Source organism: Microtus pennsylvanicus, chromosome X, assembly GCF_037038515.1.
Source record: "Microtus pennsylvanicus isolate mMicPen1 chromosome X, mMicPen1.hap1, whole genome shotgun sequence".
Lineage (NCBI taxonomy): Eukaryota > Metazoa > Chordata > Mammalia > Rodentia > Cricetidae > Microtus > Microtus pennsylvanicus.
Window position 1 is genome coordinate 75,477,160 of NC_134601.1, and position 20,020 is coordinate 75,497,179.

At 40.6% G+C, this 20,020-nt stretch overlaps 1 protein-coding gene across 1 annotated transcript in view; it reads left to right on the plus strand.

Annotated features, from left to right (window-relative positions):
- Positions 1–2,631: 2,631 nt before the first annotated feature.
- Satl1 (spermidine/spermine N1-acetyl transferase like 1) overlaps positions 2,632–20,020 on the plus strand; it is a 35,107-nt gene continuing 17,718 nt past the window's right edge. Inside the window, exons 1-4 of the mRNA XM_075958511.1 lie at positions 2,632–3,610; positions 3,716–4,300; positions 4,346–4,671; positions 15,461–15,512. Of these exons, the coding sequence (XP_075814626.1) occupies positions 2,632–3,610; positions 3,716–4,300; positions 4,346–4,671; positions 15,461–15,512 (1,942 nt within the window). The remainder of the gene's footprint in view (positions 3,611–3,715; positions 4,301–4,345; positions 4,672–15,460; positions 15,513–20,020) is intronic.

Here is a 20,020-nt window from a genome sequence, read left to right on the forward strand (position 1 = left end):
ACTTTGATAAGGTGATAAATTTTTTGAAGCACAAAATTGTTTGGTTTTCATGAGGTTTGATTGTGTTTTTTTTTTTTTCTTATGTGCCTTTGGTTGCAGAAATCACTGTCAGGAGGCTCAGAGTTTTAAGCATTTTAGGTCTTTTATTCATTTTAAGTTAATTTTTGTGTATGGTCCTTAGGTTTAAGTATGACCAAATGAAGTCAGGTTCAAGCTCAAAAAAAAAAAGAAATTTATTTCTTTTAAATTTTCCAGTTTGATAGGGTATAGATTTTTAAAACATGTCATTATGATTCTCTGGATTTCCTTGGTGGCTGTTGTGAAATCCTCCTTTTCTAATTTTATTAATTTGGAACTTCTCTTTCCATCTTTGAATTAATTTAGCTAAGTCTTTATAAGTCTCATTAGTTTTCTCAGAAAACCAACTATTCTTTTTATCTTTTTTTTTCTTTTTTGGTGGTGGGGTGGTGGTGATGGTGGTGGAGGTTTGTTCCTATTTTACTGCTTTCTATTCCAGGTTTGATTATTTCTTTCTGTCAGTTCTTTGGAGTGTTATTTTATCCTTTTCTAGAACTCTCACATATGCCATTGAGTTACTAATATGAGATCCCTCATTTTTATATAGTCACTAAGAGCTATATAAACTTGCCTCTTAGAATTGACTTCATTTTGTCCCCTAGGTTTTGTTATCTTTTTTTTCCTTTTCATTCAATTCTAATAACTTTTTAATTTCTATCTTAGTTCTGTCTTGAACCATCATTCATTCAATAATAAGTTATTCAGTTTGCATGATTTTATAAAATTTCTATTGGTTCCACTGTTGTTAACATCTAGATTTAATCTATGGTGGCAAGTTAGGATATAAGATGTTGCTTCAATTTTCCTACATCTTTTGAGACTTGCTTTGTATTCAAGTATATCGTCAGTTTTGGAAGATTTTCCATGAGATGCTGAGAAGAGAGTATATTCTTTTATGTGAGTGTGAGATATTTTGTAAATATGGACTAGATTTATGATATAATTTAGATCCAGCCTTTCTCTGTTATGTCTTTGTCTGGAATGACCTGTCTATTGGCAAGAGTGGGGTGGGGTATTGAAGTTACCTACTATCACTATGTGAAGGACAATGTGTAATTTCAGGTGTAGTAGTTTCTCTTTTATGAACTTATATGCCTGTGCATTTGCTGTATAATTGTTTAGAATTACAATATTCTCTTGGTGGATTTGTCCTTTGATGAGCATTTAGTAAAATTTTCTCTATTTTCATCCTCAGTCTAGATATTTATTGACCAATTTTGTTGTTTTTAGTTCATTTAGGGATCAAGGCAAAAAATATATGTTTAGTCCAATGACAGACTTCTCTGTGTCTTTTAAATAGTTTTGGATTGAAGTTCTTTAGATATTATCATAGTTTCACCTGCTTTATTCTTAGGTCATTTGCTTAAAATACCTTTCTCCATCCATTTACCTGAGCATGTCTTTCCTTAATAGTAAGGTTGTTTACAGAAATATAGATCCTGTTTTCTAATCCAGTTTGTTACTCTGTTTTTATAAAGGAATGAAGACCATTAATATTGAGAGCTATCAATTACTAGAACTTCTTGATTCCTGTTATTTTGTTGTTATAGTGTGGGCTTTCCCCCTTCTTTTGATTTATACAGTGTGGGCTTTCCCCCTTCTTTTGATTTACTGGTCTATTCTTCTTCAGTAGGTTGCAGTAAGCCAATGAATCATCTGCAAAGACAGGGATCAAAGACCAAGGGAATTCTCAGTCTGTATTCAGAGTTGTAATTTGCAGTAAATGGAGATGAGGTAGGAAGTACTGTGCCTACAATCAGACTAGTACAAGGATGGGGGTGAGGATGAAGAGACTGTAATAATGGAAATGAAGCAGAGTAAAAATCCCCTATCTGAACCCAGGTCTGGTGTGGTCACTGGAGATCCCAGATAGAGATGCATCTCAATATCCCTGGCTCACACAAAGAAATGAGAATGGACTAGAAAGGGGTTGAGAGGGTCCGCAGGAAGAGGGAAAGCTATGTCCATACCAAGTTTCAGCAAAGTTCACAGAGAATGGAGGTAGGGTGGGAGGAGGGGTACTTGCAAGCATACTGCTACAGTGCAGTGGTGAGAATGGAAAAGCAGGTACTTGCTCTTTAAAGAGCAATGAAGCTGTAATCAAGCAGCCCATGCCCTGCCCCTACATCACCACTTAGAAGAGCAGCACATAGGCACAGACATTGGCATTGTGACTTCGTCATTATGATGCCGTCCTGTGTGGACCAGGGGAGAAGTAAGGTGGTAATAGTCTTCAAGGATCATTTTGTTCTCCCTCTTTTCTGGCCTTTTGGCAGGGAAAGGCCAGATGGCAGGCTGAAATCCAACTAAGCTTGTAGTTGCAGTCTCTAGTGAAGTCAACTCCAGAAAGTCAGAGGATTCAATCACCTTCCTCAGGTAGTCATCTCTGTTTCCTATTCCACCATGACAGAGGACTGTTTCCAAGTGTGAGTTGCGACAAACTGGAAACAGCTGACAACTTTTCATCACAGCATTGTAAGTCAAAAGATCTTGTCTATCAAGACTCTTACAGGCCAGTCAGTTGTTTACTAAGCTATCATCTGCCAAAGAGTCATGGACCAACCAGGCATAAGACAAGCAGGCCAAAGCAAAACAGACATGAATCAAGCAGGTATGAGCCCACCAGATGAAAGTCCATACAATACAAAAGAACCAGGGCCAAGCCAAGCAAACATCAACCAGCCAAGCATGAGCCAACAAGACATGAACAAACCAGATGTGACAAGACCAGATGCAAGGCAACCAGATATGAACCAACCAGGGCCAAGCATGGACCAGCCAGTCGTGAGCAAACCAGACGTGAGTCAACAAGGTTTGAGACAGCCAGACCCAAGCCAACTGCATATGAAACATCCAGGCACAGGCCAACCAGGCATGAGTCAATCAGGCCTGAGCCAAGCAGGCATATGGCAGCCAGGCCCTCCTCCTCCCAACATAAAACAAATGAACTCACGACAATTGGGTTCAGCATATCCAGGCAGGAAATCACCAGAAATGTGGCAAATAGACCAAAGCAATCAGGAAATGAGACAATCAGACATTGTCCAACGAGACACAAGCAATGCAGGACAGAGACAACCTGATACATGGAAAACAGATCCAAGTTATCCAGGAATGAAACAAACAGAACCATGGCAATGGGAGCCAGGTTCTCCAAGCTTGAGACAAACAGATGCATATCAATGGAACCCAAGCCACTTAAGCAAAAAACATTCAAATTCATGGCAAACAGGCCTACATCACCCAGTCATCAAACATTTAGAATTCAAAGAACCAAGTCCAACCGAACGCGGTACGAAACAACTTGACACAGCACAACCAGGTATGAAACTGCCAGGTCCCAGCCAACCAGATATGAGACAATATGACACATGGCAATCAAGCCAGAACCAACAAGGCATGAAACAGTTTAGTCCTTGGCAACCAGGCCCCAGCTCACTAGGCAAGAGATTGTCAGGCACATGGCCATTGGGCCTTAGCCAACCAGGCATGAGACAATCTGACACATATCAACTAGGGCCTACTCATCCAGGTATGGAATGGTCAGATACACAACAACCAGGCCCTAAAATACCAGATACAACACAATTAGACATGAAGCAACTTGGCCACAGCCATCTAAGTGTAAAAATTTTAGATACACGACAATCAAGCCTCAGTCCACCAGCCATGGCAAAACCTGACACTTGTCAATCAGGCCTTAGCCAATCAGGCATGAAAGAGTTGGACACATGGCAATCAGGCACCAATCAACATGGCATTAAACAGTTGGATTCATGGCAATGGAGTCCCAACTCCCCAAGCAGAAAACAATCAGGCAAATGGCCAGCAGGGCCCAGCCCTCTAGGTATGAGACAATTGGAATCATGGCAATCAGGCCCAAGCCAACTGAGCATGAGATATTCAGACTCATGTCCATGGGGTCCATGCCACTCAGCAATGAGACACTCAGATTTATGGCAACCAAGCCAGTCAGGCACAAGACAATCAGATGCATGGCAAACATGCCCAAGCCACCCTGGCATGAAACAATTTGATACATGGCAATCAAGTCCCAACTTCCCTGGTGTAAGACAATTATATACATGGCAGCCAAGCCCCAGTTGCTCAAACACAAGACAATCAGAAAAATGGCACCTGGGTCCCAGCAACCCAGACATGAGACAAACAGATATTTGGGAACCAATACCAAGGCAATTGAAGACAAGCGCCAGCCAACTGGGTACATGGCAAGAAGGCATGGAACCATATGAGACAAGTCAACCAGAAACCACTCAATTAGATAAAAGTCAACCAGACACCACCCAACCAGGCCTAGGAGAAATGACACCATCAGATACATCAGAGCCAAGTCCAAGTCAGCCAGAGACAAAAGCCAGCCCATCAGACACTACCAGCCAATCAGAATCAATTAAAGGAAGCGATAGTCAACCAAGTAAAAGTCAATTACAGCCAAGTGAATCAAGCACGAGTGATTTAAGTAAAAATCAAGAAGGAATGCTCCAATTACCCATGAGAAAGACAAACTCTGTTCCTTTCAAAATAAGACCTGCTAAGCCTCAAGACTGCCCAGATATTCTGCGACTGATCAAAGTAAGCCTGTATTTTCTTAATTCTTAGAAATAAGTGCAGGGCTGATAGAACAAAATGATTGCAAAACTTAAATGAAAGTCTAAATTTGAATCTAGCTCTGTTATTTATGATCCATAAACCTTTACAATCTTCATTTTTCATATAAATCAAAATTATAATAATCGCTACAAGAGATTGTTGTGATGTTTTCTTTATATCCAGAATACAAATTTAAAAAAATATGAGATTTGGACTTGGGAATATAGCTTCATTGGTAAAGCATATCCAGAAGTCTGTTCACAGATATATCCCATGAGTCTAAAGAACAGAGAGAAAACTTTCTTATGCACCTGTTCATTTTAATGTCTTTCCTAGAAACCATACCAGTACAGTAAAGGTGACAATGTTGATCAGAATGAACTCTTATGCATATAGTATTGTTACCACATAGTTGAAATGTTGCAAAAGTATGTTTTTTCCTGAACTGTTGCTTTTCGTGCTCTGTTCCAACTGACCAAGACCATATAAAGAACACATCTTTATAAATGTGTACTAACTGTTATGGAAATGATATAATATGGACATGGTAGGATGCTAATAATGAAGTTATATTCTTATGTCTGGAATTTTTGGAAAAAAATTAATAGTCCTTTTGTCTTATTTAGGGCTACTATTGCTGTTATGAAACACCATGACCAAAAGCAACTTGAGAATGAAAGGGTTTATTTGTATTACATATCCCAAGCCATAATCCACTGAAGAAAATCAGGACAGGAACTCAAACAGAGCGGGAACCTGAAGACAGGAGCTGATGCAAAGACAGTAGAGGAGTACTGCTTACTGGCTTGCTCCTCATGTCTTGCTCAGCCTGCTTTCTTATAGAAGCCAGGACCACCAGTCCAGGGATGGCACCACCCACAATAGTTTGGTCCCTCCCACATCCATCAGTAATTAAGGAAATGCTCTATAGGCTTATATGTAATTGATTATGTACAGTCTTAAAATGCCTGTAGTCTGATCTTATGAAGGCATTGTCTCAATTGAGGTTCTGTCCTCTCAAATGATTCTAATCTGTATCAAATTGACACAATATGGTCTAGCATATTGCTTTATTTTGAAGAACTTAAACTTATTTCAGTTTTATACATCAGTAAGACCTATTCAGGGGTAGAAATATTCTGTTGTATTCTTATACTATAATATGGGAAGATGTAATATTTTCAGTTTTTGTGAATGCAAAATATAACTCTGGCTTTCCTGGACAAATAAAATAATGTAAATTAAAAAATAATGTCAATTAAAGTTTGAATACAAAATAATATAACAAAATCATAATAGTATAAAAAAATTTTAATTGTTTAAAAATCATAATAGTATAAGAAAAGTTTTTAAATTCTTTAATGTATAAGCACATATGTATTTTCATGTGACTGACATGATTGGATTTGGCATTGTAAATTGAAAATTGATGCATAAACATGTAAGATTTTATTGTTGCATTTGTTCAGTTCATGTCTAGGCAGTCATTTTGGCGAGAATTTATGACTGTAACTTCTGACATTGCTAAGTAAGCAAAAAATATATGGGAGGGAATAGAGGGAGAAATGATGTAAATATAGTATAATCTCAAAAATAAACGAAAACTGTTTTCATAAAATTTTCAGAGCTAGCACAATGAAACTTTTGATAAGAAATATTAACCAAATTCATAGCAAATATAAATTTATTATTCAAAGTATGAAACATTAATAATGATTTATATTGGATTGACATATATGGTTTATCTCCAGAAAAAAAATGCTCTGTGAGTTTAATTACCTGGAATTTGCCAAAAGCAAGATAGTGTGTAAATATGAGAAGCAAACTTCTGTAGCTATTTCAAGAACAATGGAGTTCTTTAGTTTTTAATAAATAATTTTAACATTTTATTTTATTTTAATTTCATTTTAAATTCTAGCTACAGTTCTTCCTCCCACCTTTCTTCCCACCCTCCCCCTTAACTTCTTCCCCCAGCCCACCTCTTATCCACTCCCCCCAACAGGTAAGGGCTCCTATGGAGATACAACAAAATCTAGCACATTAAGTTGGGGCAGGATCAAATCCTCCCCTCTGCATTAAAGCCGATCATGGAATCCCACCATAGGGAATAGGCTTCAACAAGCTAGCTCATGCACCAGGAATAAATAGCTCATGCCAGGGGCCCCTCAGATAGTTCAAGCTTCACCACTGTCTCCCACATATGGAGGGCCTAGGTCAGTCCCATTGAGGCTCCACAGCTGTCAGTCTAGAGTTCATGATTTTCCACCAGCTTGATTGAGCTCTCTCTGTAGATTTCTCCATCATGATCTTTACCTTTCTTGATCATACATTCCCTCTTCCTTCTCTTCAATTGGATTCCCGGAGCTCGACCTGGTGCTTGGTTGTGGATTTCTGCATCCTGTTCCATCAATTATTGAATGAATGCTCTATGATGATACCTGGGATATTCACCAATCTGATTACAGAAGTCCAGTTCAGCCAACCTCTCCATTACTGCTAGGAGCCTTAGCTAGTGTCATCCTTGTGGAGTCATGGGAATTTCCCAAGCAACAGATTTCTCCTTAACCACATAGTGACTCTCCCTATCAAGATATCCCTTTCATTGCTCTCCCACTCCATCCCTCCCCACCTCAACTATCCTATTACCTCATGTTCTCATCCCCTGGATATGACAGATAGATATGAACCTATTTGCAATCTTCTACATGTTGACATCCAGTTATGCCAGTACCTTTTGTTAAAGATGCTTTTCTTTTTCCATTGCACTATTTTGGCTTCTTTGTCAGCAATCAGATGTTCATAGGTGTGTGGATTAATGTTAGTGTTTGATTGTATTCCATTGATCTGTCTGTGTGTTTTTATGCCAATATGAAGCTGTTTTTATTACTATATCTCTGTAATAGAGTTTGGAGTCAGGTATGGGGAAGCCTTCTTTTATTATATGGAATTATTTTAGCCATTCTAGGGGTTTTTTTTGTCTTTCCGTTTGAGTTTAGTATTGTTCTTTCAATGTCTGTGAAGAATTTTGTTCGGATTTTGATGTTGCATTAAATATGTATAAGATTGTCATTGTTATTATGTTGATCCTTCCTATTCAAGAGTATGGAAGCTCCTTCAACTTTCTGGTAATTCTTAAATTTCTTTCTTTAGAGATTTAAAGTTCCTCTCATACTTATTACTCTAGCTAGAACTAGAACTAGTACTATTTTGAATAGATATGGAGAGAGTGGACAGCCTTTTCTTGTTCCTGATTTTAGTGGAATTGCTTTGAGTTTCTCTCCACTTAGTTTGATATAGGCAGAGCAACAAGATTAGGAATATTCTGGGAAGAAGAAAGGCAGAGAGGCAGTCACCAGTCAAATGCAGAGGAAGTAGGCTGAGAATGCCTTCCTGAGAAAAGGTACCAAGCCCCATGGCTAAACATAGACAAGAATTATGGGCTAATTTAACTTGTAAGAGCTAGTTTATAATAAGCCTGAGATAATAGGCCAAAGGTTTAAAATTAATATAAGCCTCAGTGTGTTTATTTGGAACTAAATGGCTGTGGGACCAGGCTGGACAGAAACATCCATGTACAAATGGCACCCAAACGTTTGGCACATAAGTCCCGAGAAAGTTTAAAAAATAAGAAAGGGTTTTAGACAGACGAGAAACACAGGTTCTTGGTAATCATCTATTTTCCATTAGGCTCTGTTTTGTGGTAGTAACAAGAGGTGTAGCTCATATAAGAGAGACTTTCTGACTCAGTATTAGTGGCAAAATCCTTGCAACTCTTTTAAGAGGCTCTGCTACCAAACACTTAAATGGTATTTATGAGCTGCTGGCAGCCAGCTTCTTGGTGATGGTATAGACCTTGAAACTCCAAAGACTTGTGGCAATAAATATGGCTCTGGCCAATATCTCCACCATGAAGCTAGGCTCTCAAAAAGCTAAGGAATTGGGTGGAGTCTGCCACAAAGGCACAGCTTTAATCCTAGCCATATCACTTAGCAGATTAAAGATTCATGTGGTCAGAAAAAGAGATATATTCAGAAAAAGATATACAGTAAAGTCTGATTCAGACTAAAATTCCTCTAAATGGTTTATATATATATATACACACACACACAAAGCTTGGAAGAGAAAAGAAAAAGAATAGAGAACGTTCTTAAGAAAAAGAAATAGAGTAGTTAGGTGTGGTTCTTCACAGCTTTAATACCATCACTTGAGAGGCAGAAGTAGATGGACCTATCTGAGTTTGAGGCCTATGGAGTTCCAGGACAGCCAAAGATACACAGAAAAACCCTGTCTCAAAAAACCAAAAATTAAAAATAAAAATAAAAGAAATAGAGTAAAGAAACATATAAAGATGGAAAATACACAGAGCATCTTGATATTGTATGTTATTGTGTTGTCTTGGAATTGACTGCTGAGGAAGGAACAACAGCTCCTCAAAAACATTTGATTAGAAATTCTTGATTTATCCAACTTGTATATTTTGAAAATGCCTTGAATTCAAAATTTAAGTCAGAAGATACGTTTCTTTGGGAAAGAGATTCTGCTTTTATTTCCACCAGAAATGTGGATTCATTCTGGATTTAAAAAATCAGGTTTGATAAAGGAAAACCCCCTGAAAAAGCTGATAGGAGCAGATGGTCCAGATGACACAATGTCTCAGAGCACCACTGTTGCAATTTCTTCTAAGTTCTGCATCCAGAACAGCTTTAAGCCTGCTGGCTGAAAGGATCCAGACTTATAGAATACTCCAGTCAGGACTTGACAATAATCCTAAATTTCTTTGGGTCCCCATAAGATTATCAGTGTCCCCAATCAGCAAAAAGTAGCCTAGAAAATTATGCCCACATTCCCAAAAATGGATTAGGGATGTTTGTCTTTGTTTTGAGTGTTGATTACAGTTCTTATGGATAATGATCAAGATAAAAAGGTAAACAAAGAAAATTAGATTCAGAGTTCTTGTTTTGAAAAAAAAAACAGGAAATTCTGTGGGAACAATGCTCTTGTACACTGTAAAGATTTATCACTTGCATCAGTTTAATTAAGCGCTGGTTGGCCAGTAGCCAGGTAGTAAATATAGGCGGGGCAACAAGACAAGGAGAATTTTGGGAAGAGAAAAGGCAGAGAGTCAGTCATTAGTCAAATGTAGAGGAAGCAAGATGACAATACTTCACTGAGTAAGGTACTAAGCCATGTGACTAAACATACATAAGAACTGAGAGTTAATTTAAGTTGTAAGAGCTAATTAATAGTAAGTCTCATGTAACAGGCCAAACAGTTTATAATTAATTAGGCCTCTTGTGTGTTTCCTTGAGACTCAATGGCCTGAAAACTGGGTGGTACAGAAACTTCCATCTACAGTTTGATGTTGACTTCTGCAAGGTATAATATTGTTTTTATTATGGTTAGATATGTTCCTTGTATACCCAGTATCTCTAAGACCTTTATTGTGAAGGGGAGTTAAGTTTTGTCAAAGGCTTTTTCAACATCTAATGAGATGATCATGTGTTTTTTCTTTCAGTTTGTTCATATGATGGATTACATTGACATATTTATATATATTGAACCAAACGTCCATCTTGGGATGAAGTCTATTTGGTCATGGTGCACGATTTTTTTGATATGTTTGTGGATTTTGTTTGCCAGTATTTTATTGAGTATTTTTTGCATCAATGTTCACCAGGGAGATTGGTCTGTAGTTCTCTTTCTATGCTGCATCTTTGTGTGATTTGGGTGTTCATGTAACTGCAGCCTCATATAAGGAGTTTGACAATGTTTCTCTTCTGTTTATATTGTGTGGATAAATTTGAGGATTATTGGAATTAGCTCTTCTTTTAATTCTTGTATAATTCTGCACTGAAGCTTTCTGGTCCTGGACTTTATTTGGTTGGAAGACCTTTAATGACAACTTCTATTTCCTTAGGGAAATAAATTGTTTATTTATCTGTTCTTAATTTAATTTTGGTATGTGGTCCCTTTCCAGAAAATTGTCCAGAAATTTTTAGCTTTTCCAATTTTGTGGAATACCGGTTTTTAAAGTATGACCCAATCATTCCATGGATTTCCTCAGTGTCTGTTTGTTGTATCCCCCTTTTCATTTCTGATTTTGTTAATTCTGATGTTCTCTCTCTGCCTTTTGGTTAGTTTGGATAAGTGTTTGCCTGTCTTGATTTTCTAAAAGAATTAACTCTTTGTTTCTTTGTAGTTTTCTCTTTGTTCTAATTTATTAATATTGGCCCTCATCTACTCCTCATGGGTTTAGTTTGCTTCTTTTTGCTCTAGAGATTTCTGGTGTTCTGTTAATTTGATATTGTGAGATTTCTCCAACTTTTTAAGTAGGCATTAAGTATTATGAACTTTTCTCATTGTACTGTTTTCATAGTGTCCCATAAGTTTGGGTATGTTGTAACTGCATTTTCATTGAAACCTACAAAATATTTTACTTCTTTCTTTATTTCTTCCTTGAACCAAGGATGATTCAATTGAGCATTATTCAGTTTCCATGGGTTTGTAAGTTTTCTGGAATTTGTGTTTAAGCCATGGTGATCTGATAAGACACTCAGGCTTTTCCAATTTCTTATATCTTTTGAGATTTGCTTTGTGACTGATTATGTGGTCAATTTTAGAGAAGGTTCCATAAGGTGCTGAGAAGGAAGTATATTCTTTGGTGTTTGGGTGAAAGGTTCTGTAGATATCTGTTAAGTACATTTGAGTCTTAGTTTGACGTGGAATTTTAAGTTTTAGTAATGTTTCTTTTACAAATTTGGGTGCCCTATTATTTGAGACATAAATGTTCAGGATTGAGACTTCCTTTTAATGGATTTTTTTATAATGATGATGAAACATCCTTCTTCATCTCTTTTACCTTTATTTTGCAGTCTAAATTGTTAGCTAATCAAATAGCTACGTGAGCTTGCTTCTTAGGTCTGTTTGGTTGTAAAGTCTTTCCCCAACCTTTTACTCTGAGAAACTATTCATCTTTTGTTGTGCCTGTGTCACAAGGCCCCGAAACAATACCGCCCCAGAGCCAGTATCTGATGCAAACACAAAGGGTTTATTGAAGCAAGTTCAGCCTTGGGCAGCAACTCAGCACTCAGGAGACTGAGAACAGTCCTGAGCATTTAAAGGGTAGGGTTTATAAAGGGAATAATCACAAAGGAAAACCACAAGTGGATCCCAAGCCTTGTCAGAAGGTTTTGAGGTAGCTGACACTTAACCTGATTGGTTGTGGCAAGGAAAAGTATAGAATTGTACAGTAGTAAAAAATACAACCGGCATGGTTAAGGCATGTGGTTAGTAGCTTTTACTAGCCATGTTGTTAGTGACTGTCATCAATAATACCCACATCAGTCATACACACAATGGAGTTCAACTCATTTTGGGAACTTGGGATCACAAAGAGGGCATCAGATGGGTGGTCTTAGTTTAGTTCAAATTTGAGCATCACACTTTGAAGTTGAGGTGTGTTTTTGTATGCAGCAGAAGGATGGATCATGTTTTCATATCTGTTCTATTAGCCTGTGTCTTTTTATAGGTGAGTTAATTCTAGTGATATTAAGGGATATTAATGACCAGTGATTGTTAATTCCTGATATTCCTTGGTGGTAGTGTGTGCATATTTCCCTTCTTTAGGATTTGCTGGTGTGGGATTATCTATTGCCTGTGCATTTTGTGTGTAGAACTATCTTGGGTTGGAGTTTTCCTTCTAGGGCTTTCTGTAGGGCTTGATTTGTGGATAGGTGTAGTGATATTTTATTTATGTTTTAACAAAGTTTGCATGAAAATTAGAGTGCAGAACTAAGCCACTAGAGGCCAGGAAGTGATATCATACACCTTTAATCCAGGGACTCGGGAGACAGGCAGAGGGATCTCTGTTAGTTCAAGGCCATCCTGGGCTTTACAAGATTGAATTTGTCTAAAAGAGAAACAGATCAATCAAAGGTGATCCCAGCACTTGGGATTACACACTTTTAATCCCAGTACTAGGAAAGTGGAGACAGGACTAATATGGCTGGGTGAAGAGAAGAGTATAAGGTGGAAGGAGACAAGGAGAGTAGTGAGTCTGAGGTTTGGTGGAAACAGATCCAGTCTGAGGACAGCATTGGTGGAGGTAAAAGAACTCTCTGATGGTTGGCCTCTCTGCTTCTCTTATCTTCAGCATTAACACTTATATCTGACTCTGGGTTTTTATTATGAAGACCATCTAGAATTTATGTTACAAATTGGTATTGTTTAAATCTGGTTTTGTCATGGAATATCTTGTTTTCTCCATCTATGGTGACTAAAAGTTATTTTGGCTATAGTTGTCTAGGTTGGCATCCATGGTCTCTTGGTGTCTGCAGAACATTTGTCTGGGGCCTTCTGGCTCTCAGAGTCTTTACTGAGAAATTGGATGTTATTCTGATGAGCCTGTTTTTAGATATTACTTGACCTTTTTCCTTTGTAGCTCTTAATATTCTTTCTTTATTATGTGTATTTTTTGTTTTTATTATTATGTGGTGAGGGGATTTGGGGGAGTCTAGCCTATTTGATGTTCTGTAAATTTCTTGTACTTTCATAGACATTTATTTCTTTATGTGGGGAAAGTTTTCTTCTATGATTTTGTTGAATATGTTTTCTGTGCCTTTGAGCTAGTATATTCTCCTATTTCTACCCCTATTATTCTTAGGCTTGGTTTTTGCATGGTGTCCCAGATTTTGTGGATGTTATGTGTTATGACTTTGTTGGCTTTAATGTTTTCTTTGACTGATGTGTTGGACTCTAGCATCCAAACACCGAGGAGGAGTCACCCCCAGAGACCACCTCACACACCACAGCCAATGCAAAAGCATGCAGATTTTATTTATTCTGTCATGATAGGGTCCCTCAGCATTCGGAAAGCCAAGAGACCTCAAATAGCTGGCACAGGCTACTTTTAATATTCAAAAGGGCTATTATCAATAATTGGCTGGAGAGCTGTTGCCAGATCAGATGAGGTAAGAGGTCATTTTGACCCCGTTTCCCAGGGGACTGAATCAAAACATACGTATATGGGTAATTGTTCAGGAACTGAGTATGTGCATGTGTAGCTGTTAGGTCCTTGGTTCCCAGGGAAGGAGGGGAAGCACTGTGGCACAGAGGCTAAGAGGATTCAGAATTGTCAAAAATGGCTTTAGAATTGTCTTAAAGTCTTACAATGAATCTATTTTGTTTATCATATCTTCAATACCTGAGATTCTCTCCTCCATCTGTTGCATTCTGTTGGTTATGCTTGCACCTATAGTTCTTTTTCATTTACCCAGATTTTTCATTTCTAGAATTCCCTTGGTGTGTTTTCTTTGTTGCTTCTATTTCAATTTTCAAGTCTTGAACTATTCCCTTCATTTGTTTGATGTTTATTTTTTTGGCTTTCTTTGAGAGATTTATTGATTTCTTCCTATTTTTGTCCTCTATTTCTTTAAAAGAATTTTTCATTCTGTTTTTGAGGATATCTATCATCTTCATAAAGTGATCTTTAAGGTCAGTTTCTTCTGCTTCTTCTGTGTTGGCATGTTCAGGTCTTTGTGTTATATGACCACTAGGTTCTCATGCTATTATATTGCTCTTTAGGTTGTTGAATGTATTCTTGCATTGGGGTCTTCTCACCTCTTCCTCCAATCAGTGCAGGCAGTATCTTTGTCTCTTGGTCAGATTGTTGCAGTCAGTGTTTGTGTCTCAGGAATCCTCTCTTGGAGGGATCAGTGCAGCGGCTGTCTCTGTCTCAGGGAGCACTGAGGTCACATGGGTTTGGGGATGGAGTGGGACTTGTAGGTTACAGGGCCAGATGTGGGGGTGGTGGGGACAGTCTGCCCATAGGAGCCTTGCCGGCTTATTGGCTAGTGCCGCTGAGATGAGTGGGGGAGAGGCCCAGGGTTTTGTCCCAGGGCCTAGGGCCCAAAGTCTGGGCTATCCAGCTGGGAAGCTGGTCACTCATCTCTTGGTCTACTCTGTGTAGTCTCTGTCTCACACACTGAAATTTAGAGTCTAGAAGTTCTCTACAGTACCTGTGAGACTGTGGTAGTTGAAATAAGGGGAATTTCAAATCACAGAAAAAAGGAGGGGTTTTTCAACTAATGGCATGGGATTGACAGAGTAGATTTGATGGTGACATTCTGTCTCAGTGTTTACAGTCACAAAAGTATACACACAAAGCAATTAGTAAGAATGTAAGACGATAAAACCCAGAACTTTGTAAAATTAATGTCCTCAACAAAAATAAACAAAGAAGAACAAGAATATTTTATTACTTTTCAAGCATGAGATGAATATCACAAAAGAAATAATTTGGATGTATGATAATAATGTTAATAATAATAATAATAATACATGGCATAATTTTAAAATTCTGAAGTTACACTAGCAAAAGTTAGGCAAAAGCATGTCACGAATTTTTCTGTAAAATAATAAAAATAAACATTGTGATTTTGACTGCCCAGAAAACAAGTTTTTCTTTCCTTTACAGGTTCCTACTGGACCCAAAGCTAGTAACCCAGAAAGTTAACCTTCACAAAACTGAGATATCAAATTTATCATATGTCTGTTGTCTCTCTATAAGTCGACTATCATCTAGCTGCCAACTACTTATCTACCTAATTTGTGATGCATTGCTGCTTCATATTTTAATTTGTAGATAACTACGATCAAGTCTGACTTCTTTTGTAACACATCACAGGATACCTGTGTTATAATGTTCAATAAATATTTTAAATATTATAAGATTTACTAAATCATCAGCTGAAAGTTTTTTCTACTTTGACAGGAATTGGCTTCCTATGAAGGTATGCAAAGAGAAGTAACATTAACAGAAATGGGTAAGATGTTTTCTGCTAATTTTCGAGCAGATAAAAACTGTGAATGCATGCACACAGAATAAATACACAGAAGCTGCTGCAATTGTTACAAAAAGTGATCCTTTTAGTAATAGTGAAATACACAATACACAAATTTCATGGCCTTTTCAATGTTCACTACTTTTCGTTTTCCCTCTTTTTAGCATAAATGAATACATAATGGCTCATCCTTTGCAGATACCATAGACTGTAAATGCATTTCAAAATATAAAATATGTATGACTGGTCAAAAAGTATTATTTAACATGCAATATGTTAGTAAGAGCTTTGAAAAAAGTTATTTATGTTATATTTGATAACAAAATATTAATAGATAATGTAGAAAATTGTCATGAATTCGAACTTTTTACATAATAATAGGAAGGCTAAAAGATGGTGAAGCATCATGTTTGGCAAAGATGAAAGAAAGAATGTCATTTATTAAACACTATAAGAATCTACTGAAGGATAGCCATTTAAAGTTGAATATTTAAGAATGTACATAATCTATTACGAACTCTCCACAAAAGAATTTTTTATACTCTTTGGAGATATTTTTTACTACTCTTATAGTATGTTATTTTTGTTGAGGTTTAGTTTCTTTATTTTTCCTTTTACTTTTTCTTTTATTATGCTTTTGTTGTCAGATTAAGAAAGCATTGCCAAATAAAATGATTTTCTACATTTTCTTCTGACAATTTTCTACTTTTACATCTACACTGGTGGTTTTGATCTATTTCAAGCTATATTCTGAATATGATAAAAATAAGGTTCCAACTTTGTTATCTTATATATGGAAATATAGTTTTCATAAGATGATTTATTGGAAAGTCAGTCTTTTCCTTAACTAATGGTTTTGGTACCTTGATAATAAATTGATTATCCTAATAAGTTTGTATTTATTTTTTTCTTTCTTTTTCTTTCTTGGTTTTTCAAGACAGGGTTTCTCTGTAGCTTTGGAGCCTGTCCTGGAACTAGCTCTTGTAGACCAGGTTGGCCTCGAACTCACAGAGATTTGCCTGCCTCTGACTCCCGAGTGCTGGGATTAAAAGCATGAACCACCACCGCCCGGCTATATTTGTATTTAAGACCCTGTTTCTGCTTGGTGGGTCTATATATCAGGCCTCTTTTCAATATCATACTGTTTTAATTACTATAACATTATAGTGAATTTCAAAATTAAGCAGTGCATATTCTCCAACTTTATTCTTCTCTTTTAAAGTTGTTTTGGATATTTGGAGTTCTTTGGAATCTGTATCAATTTAAGAAAAAGGATGGTGGATATGGTCATTTGAATGAAAGTGGCCTCTAGTTTATGAACTGTTTAGGAATGATTAGGAGATAAGGCCTTTTTTGAGGAGGTGTGTCACTGGGGATGGGCTTTGAGATTTCAAAAGCGCATGCCAGACTCAGTGACTCTTTTTCTCTCTCTGCTTGCTGCCTGTGGATCAGAATTAAATTTCTCTGCTACTGCTCCAGAGTCCAGTGCCCAGTGACATGCCTGTCTACTTCCCACCATTATGATCATGGACTAATCTTCTAAATTCTCAATTAAATGCTTTCTTTTGTAAGAGTTGCCTTGGTCATGATATTTCTTCACAGCAATAAAACAGTATCTAAAACAGAAGTTGCCAGGCACTCGATCATTTCTGGGATAGTCCTGAGCTCACTGTTGTTTAGAAGAATATGGAATATTCTGGGACTTTGAATGAGAAAAGTTGTTGAATGTTTTAAGTGGGACTTTAGTACATTGAATAAAAATGACCCCCATAAGATCATATATTTAAATGCTTAGTGTTTAGTCACCAGTGAGTGGCAATATTTTAAAGGATTAAAAAGATCAGGAGGTGTGGTCTTGGAGGAAGAATATCACTGGGAATGGGCCTTGAGGATTCAAAAGCCCAAGCCAAGACGAGTCTCTTTTCTCTCTCCTCTCCTTCCTTCTTCCTCCTCTCCTCCACTTTCTCCTTTTCTCTTCCCCTTTCTCTCCCTTCTCACTCTCCATCTCCCTAACTCTATGTCTTTCTCTGTCCCTATCAGCCTGAGGATCAGGATGTAGCTCTCAGCTATTGCTCCAGCATCACCTATCTTATGTGCCATGCTCTCTGCCATGCTCCCTGCCACACTCCTGCCACACTCCCTGCCACACTCCCTGCCACACTCCTGCCACACTCCCTGCCACACTCCTGCCACACTCCCTGCCACACTCCTGCCACACTCCCTGCCACACTCCTGCCACACTCCCTGCCACACTCCTGCCACACTCCCTGCCACACTCCTGCCACACTCCCTGCCACACTCCCTGCCACACTCCCTGCCACACTCCTGCCACACTCCCTGCCACACTCCTGCCACACTCCCTGCCACACTCCTGCCACACTCCCTGCCACACTCCCTGCCACACTCCTGCCACACTCCCTGCCACACTCCCTGCCACACTCCTGCCACACTCCTGCCACACTCCCTGCCACACTCCCTGCCACACTCCCTGCCACACTCCTGCCACACTCCTGCCACACTCCTGCCACACTCCCTGCCACACTCCTGCCACACTCCCTGCCACACTCCTGCCACACTCCCTGCCACACTCCTGCCACACTCCCTGCCACACTCCTGCCACACTCCCTGCCACACTCCTGCCACACTCCCTGCCACACTCCCTGCCACACTCCCTGCCACACTCCTGCCACACTCCCTGCCACACTCCTGCCACACTCCCTGCCACACTCCTGCCACACTCCCTGCCACACTCCCTGCCACACTCCTGCCACACTCCCTGCCACACTCCCTGCCACACTCCTGCCACACTCCTGCCACACTCCCTGCCACACTCCTGCCACACTCCCTGCCACACTCCCTGCCACACTCCTGCCACACTCCTGCCACACTCCTGCCACACTCCCTGCCACACTCCCTGCCACACTCCTGCCACACTCCCTGCCACACTACCTGCCACACTCCCTGCCAGACTCCTGCCACACTCCCTGCCACACTCCTGCCACACTCCCTGCCACACTCCTGCCACACTCCCTGCCACACTCCCTGCCACACTCCTGCCACACTCCCTGCCACACTCCCTGCCACACTCCTGCCACACTCCCTGCCACACTCCCTGCCACACTCCTGCCACACTGCCTGCCACACTCCTGCCACACTCCCTGCCACACTCCTGCCACACTCCCTGCCACACTCCCTGCCACACTCCTGCCACACTCCCTGCCACACTCCTGCCACACTCCCTGCCACACTCCTGCCACACTCCCTGCCACACTCCTGCCACACTCCTGCCACACTCCTGCCACACTCCCTGCCACACTCCTGCCACACTCCCTGCCACACTCCTGCCACACTCCTGCCACACTCCTGCCACACTCCCTGCCACACTCCTGCCACATTGCCTGCCACACTCCTGCCACACTCCCTGCCACACTCCTGCCACACTCCCTGCCACACTCCTGCCACACTCCCTGCCACACTCCTGCCACACTCCCTGCCACACTCCCTGCCACACTCCTGCCACACTCCTGCCACACTCCCTGCCACACTCCTGCCACACTCCTGCCACACTCCCTGCCACACTCCTGCCACACTCCCTGCCACACTCCCTGCCACACTCCCTGCCACACTCCTGCCACACTCCTGCCACACTCCTGCCACACTCCTGCCACACTCCCTGCCACACTCCTGCCACACTCCTGCCACACTCCTGCCACACTCCCTGCCACACTCCTGCCACACTCCTGCCACACTCCTGCCACACTCCTGCCACACTCCCTGCCACACTTCCTGCCACACTCCCTGCCACACTCCTGCCACACTCCCTGCCACACTCCTGCCACACTCCCTGCCACACTCCTGCCACACTCCTGCCACACTCCCTGCCACACTCCTGCCACACTGCCTGCCACACTCCTGCCACACTCCCTGCCACACTCCTGCCACACTCCCTGCCACACTCCCTGCCACACTCCTGCCACACTCCCTGCCACACTCCTGCCACACTCCCTGCCACACTCCTGCCACACGCCCTGCCACACTCCTGCCACGCTCCTGCCACACTCCTGCCACACTCCCTGCCACACTCCTGCCACACTCCCTGCCACACTCCTGCCACACTCCTGCCACGCTCCTGCCACACTCCCTGCCACACTCCTGCCACACTCCCTGCCACACTCCCTGCCACACTCCTGCCACACTCCTGCCACACTCCTGCCACACTCCCTGCCACACTCCTGCCACACTCCTGCCACACTCCTGCCACACTCCCTGCCACACTCCCTGCCACACTCCCTGCCACACTCCTGCCACACTCTCTGCCACACTCCTGCCACACTCCCTGCCACACTCCTGCCACACTCCTGCCACACTCCCTGCCACACTCCTGCCACACTGCCTGCCACACTCCTGCCACACTCCCTGCCACACTCCTGCCACACTCCCTGCCACACTCCCTGCCACACTCCTGCCACACTCCCTGCCACACTCCTGCC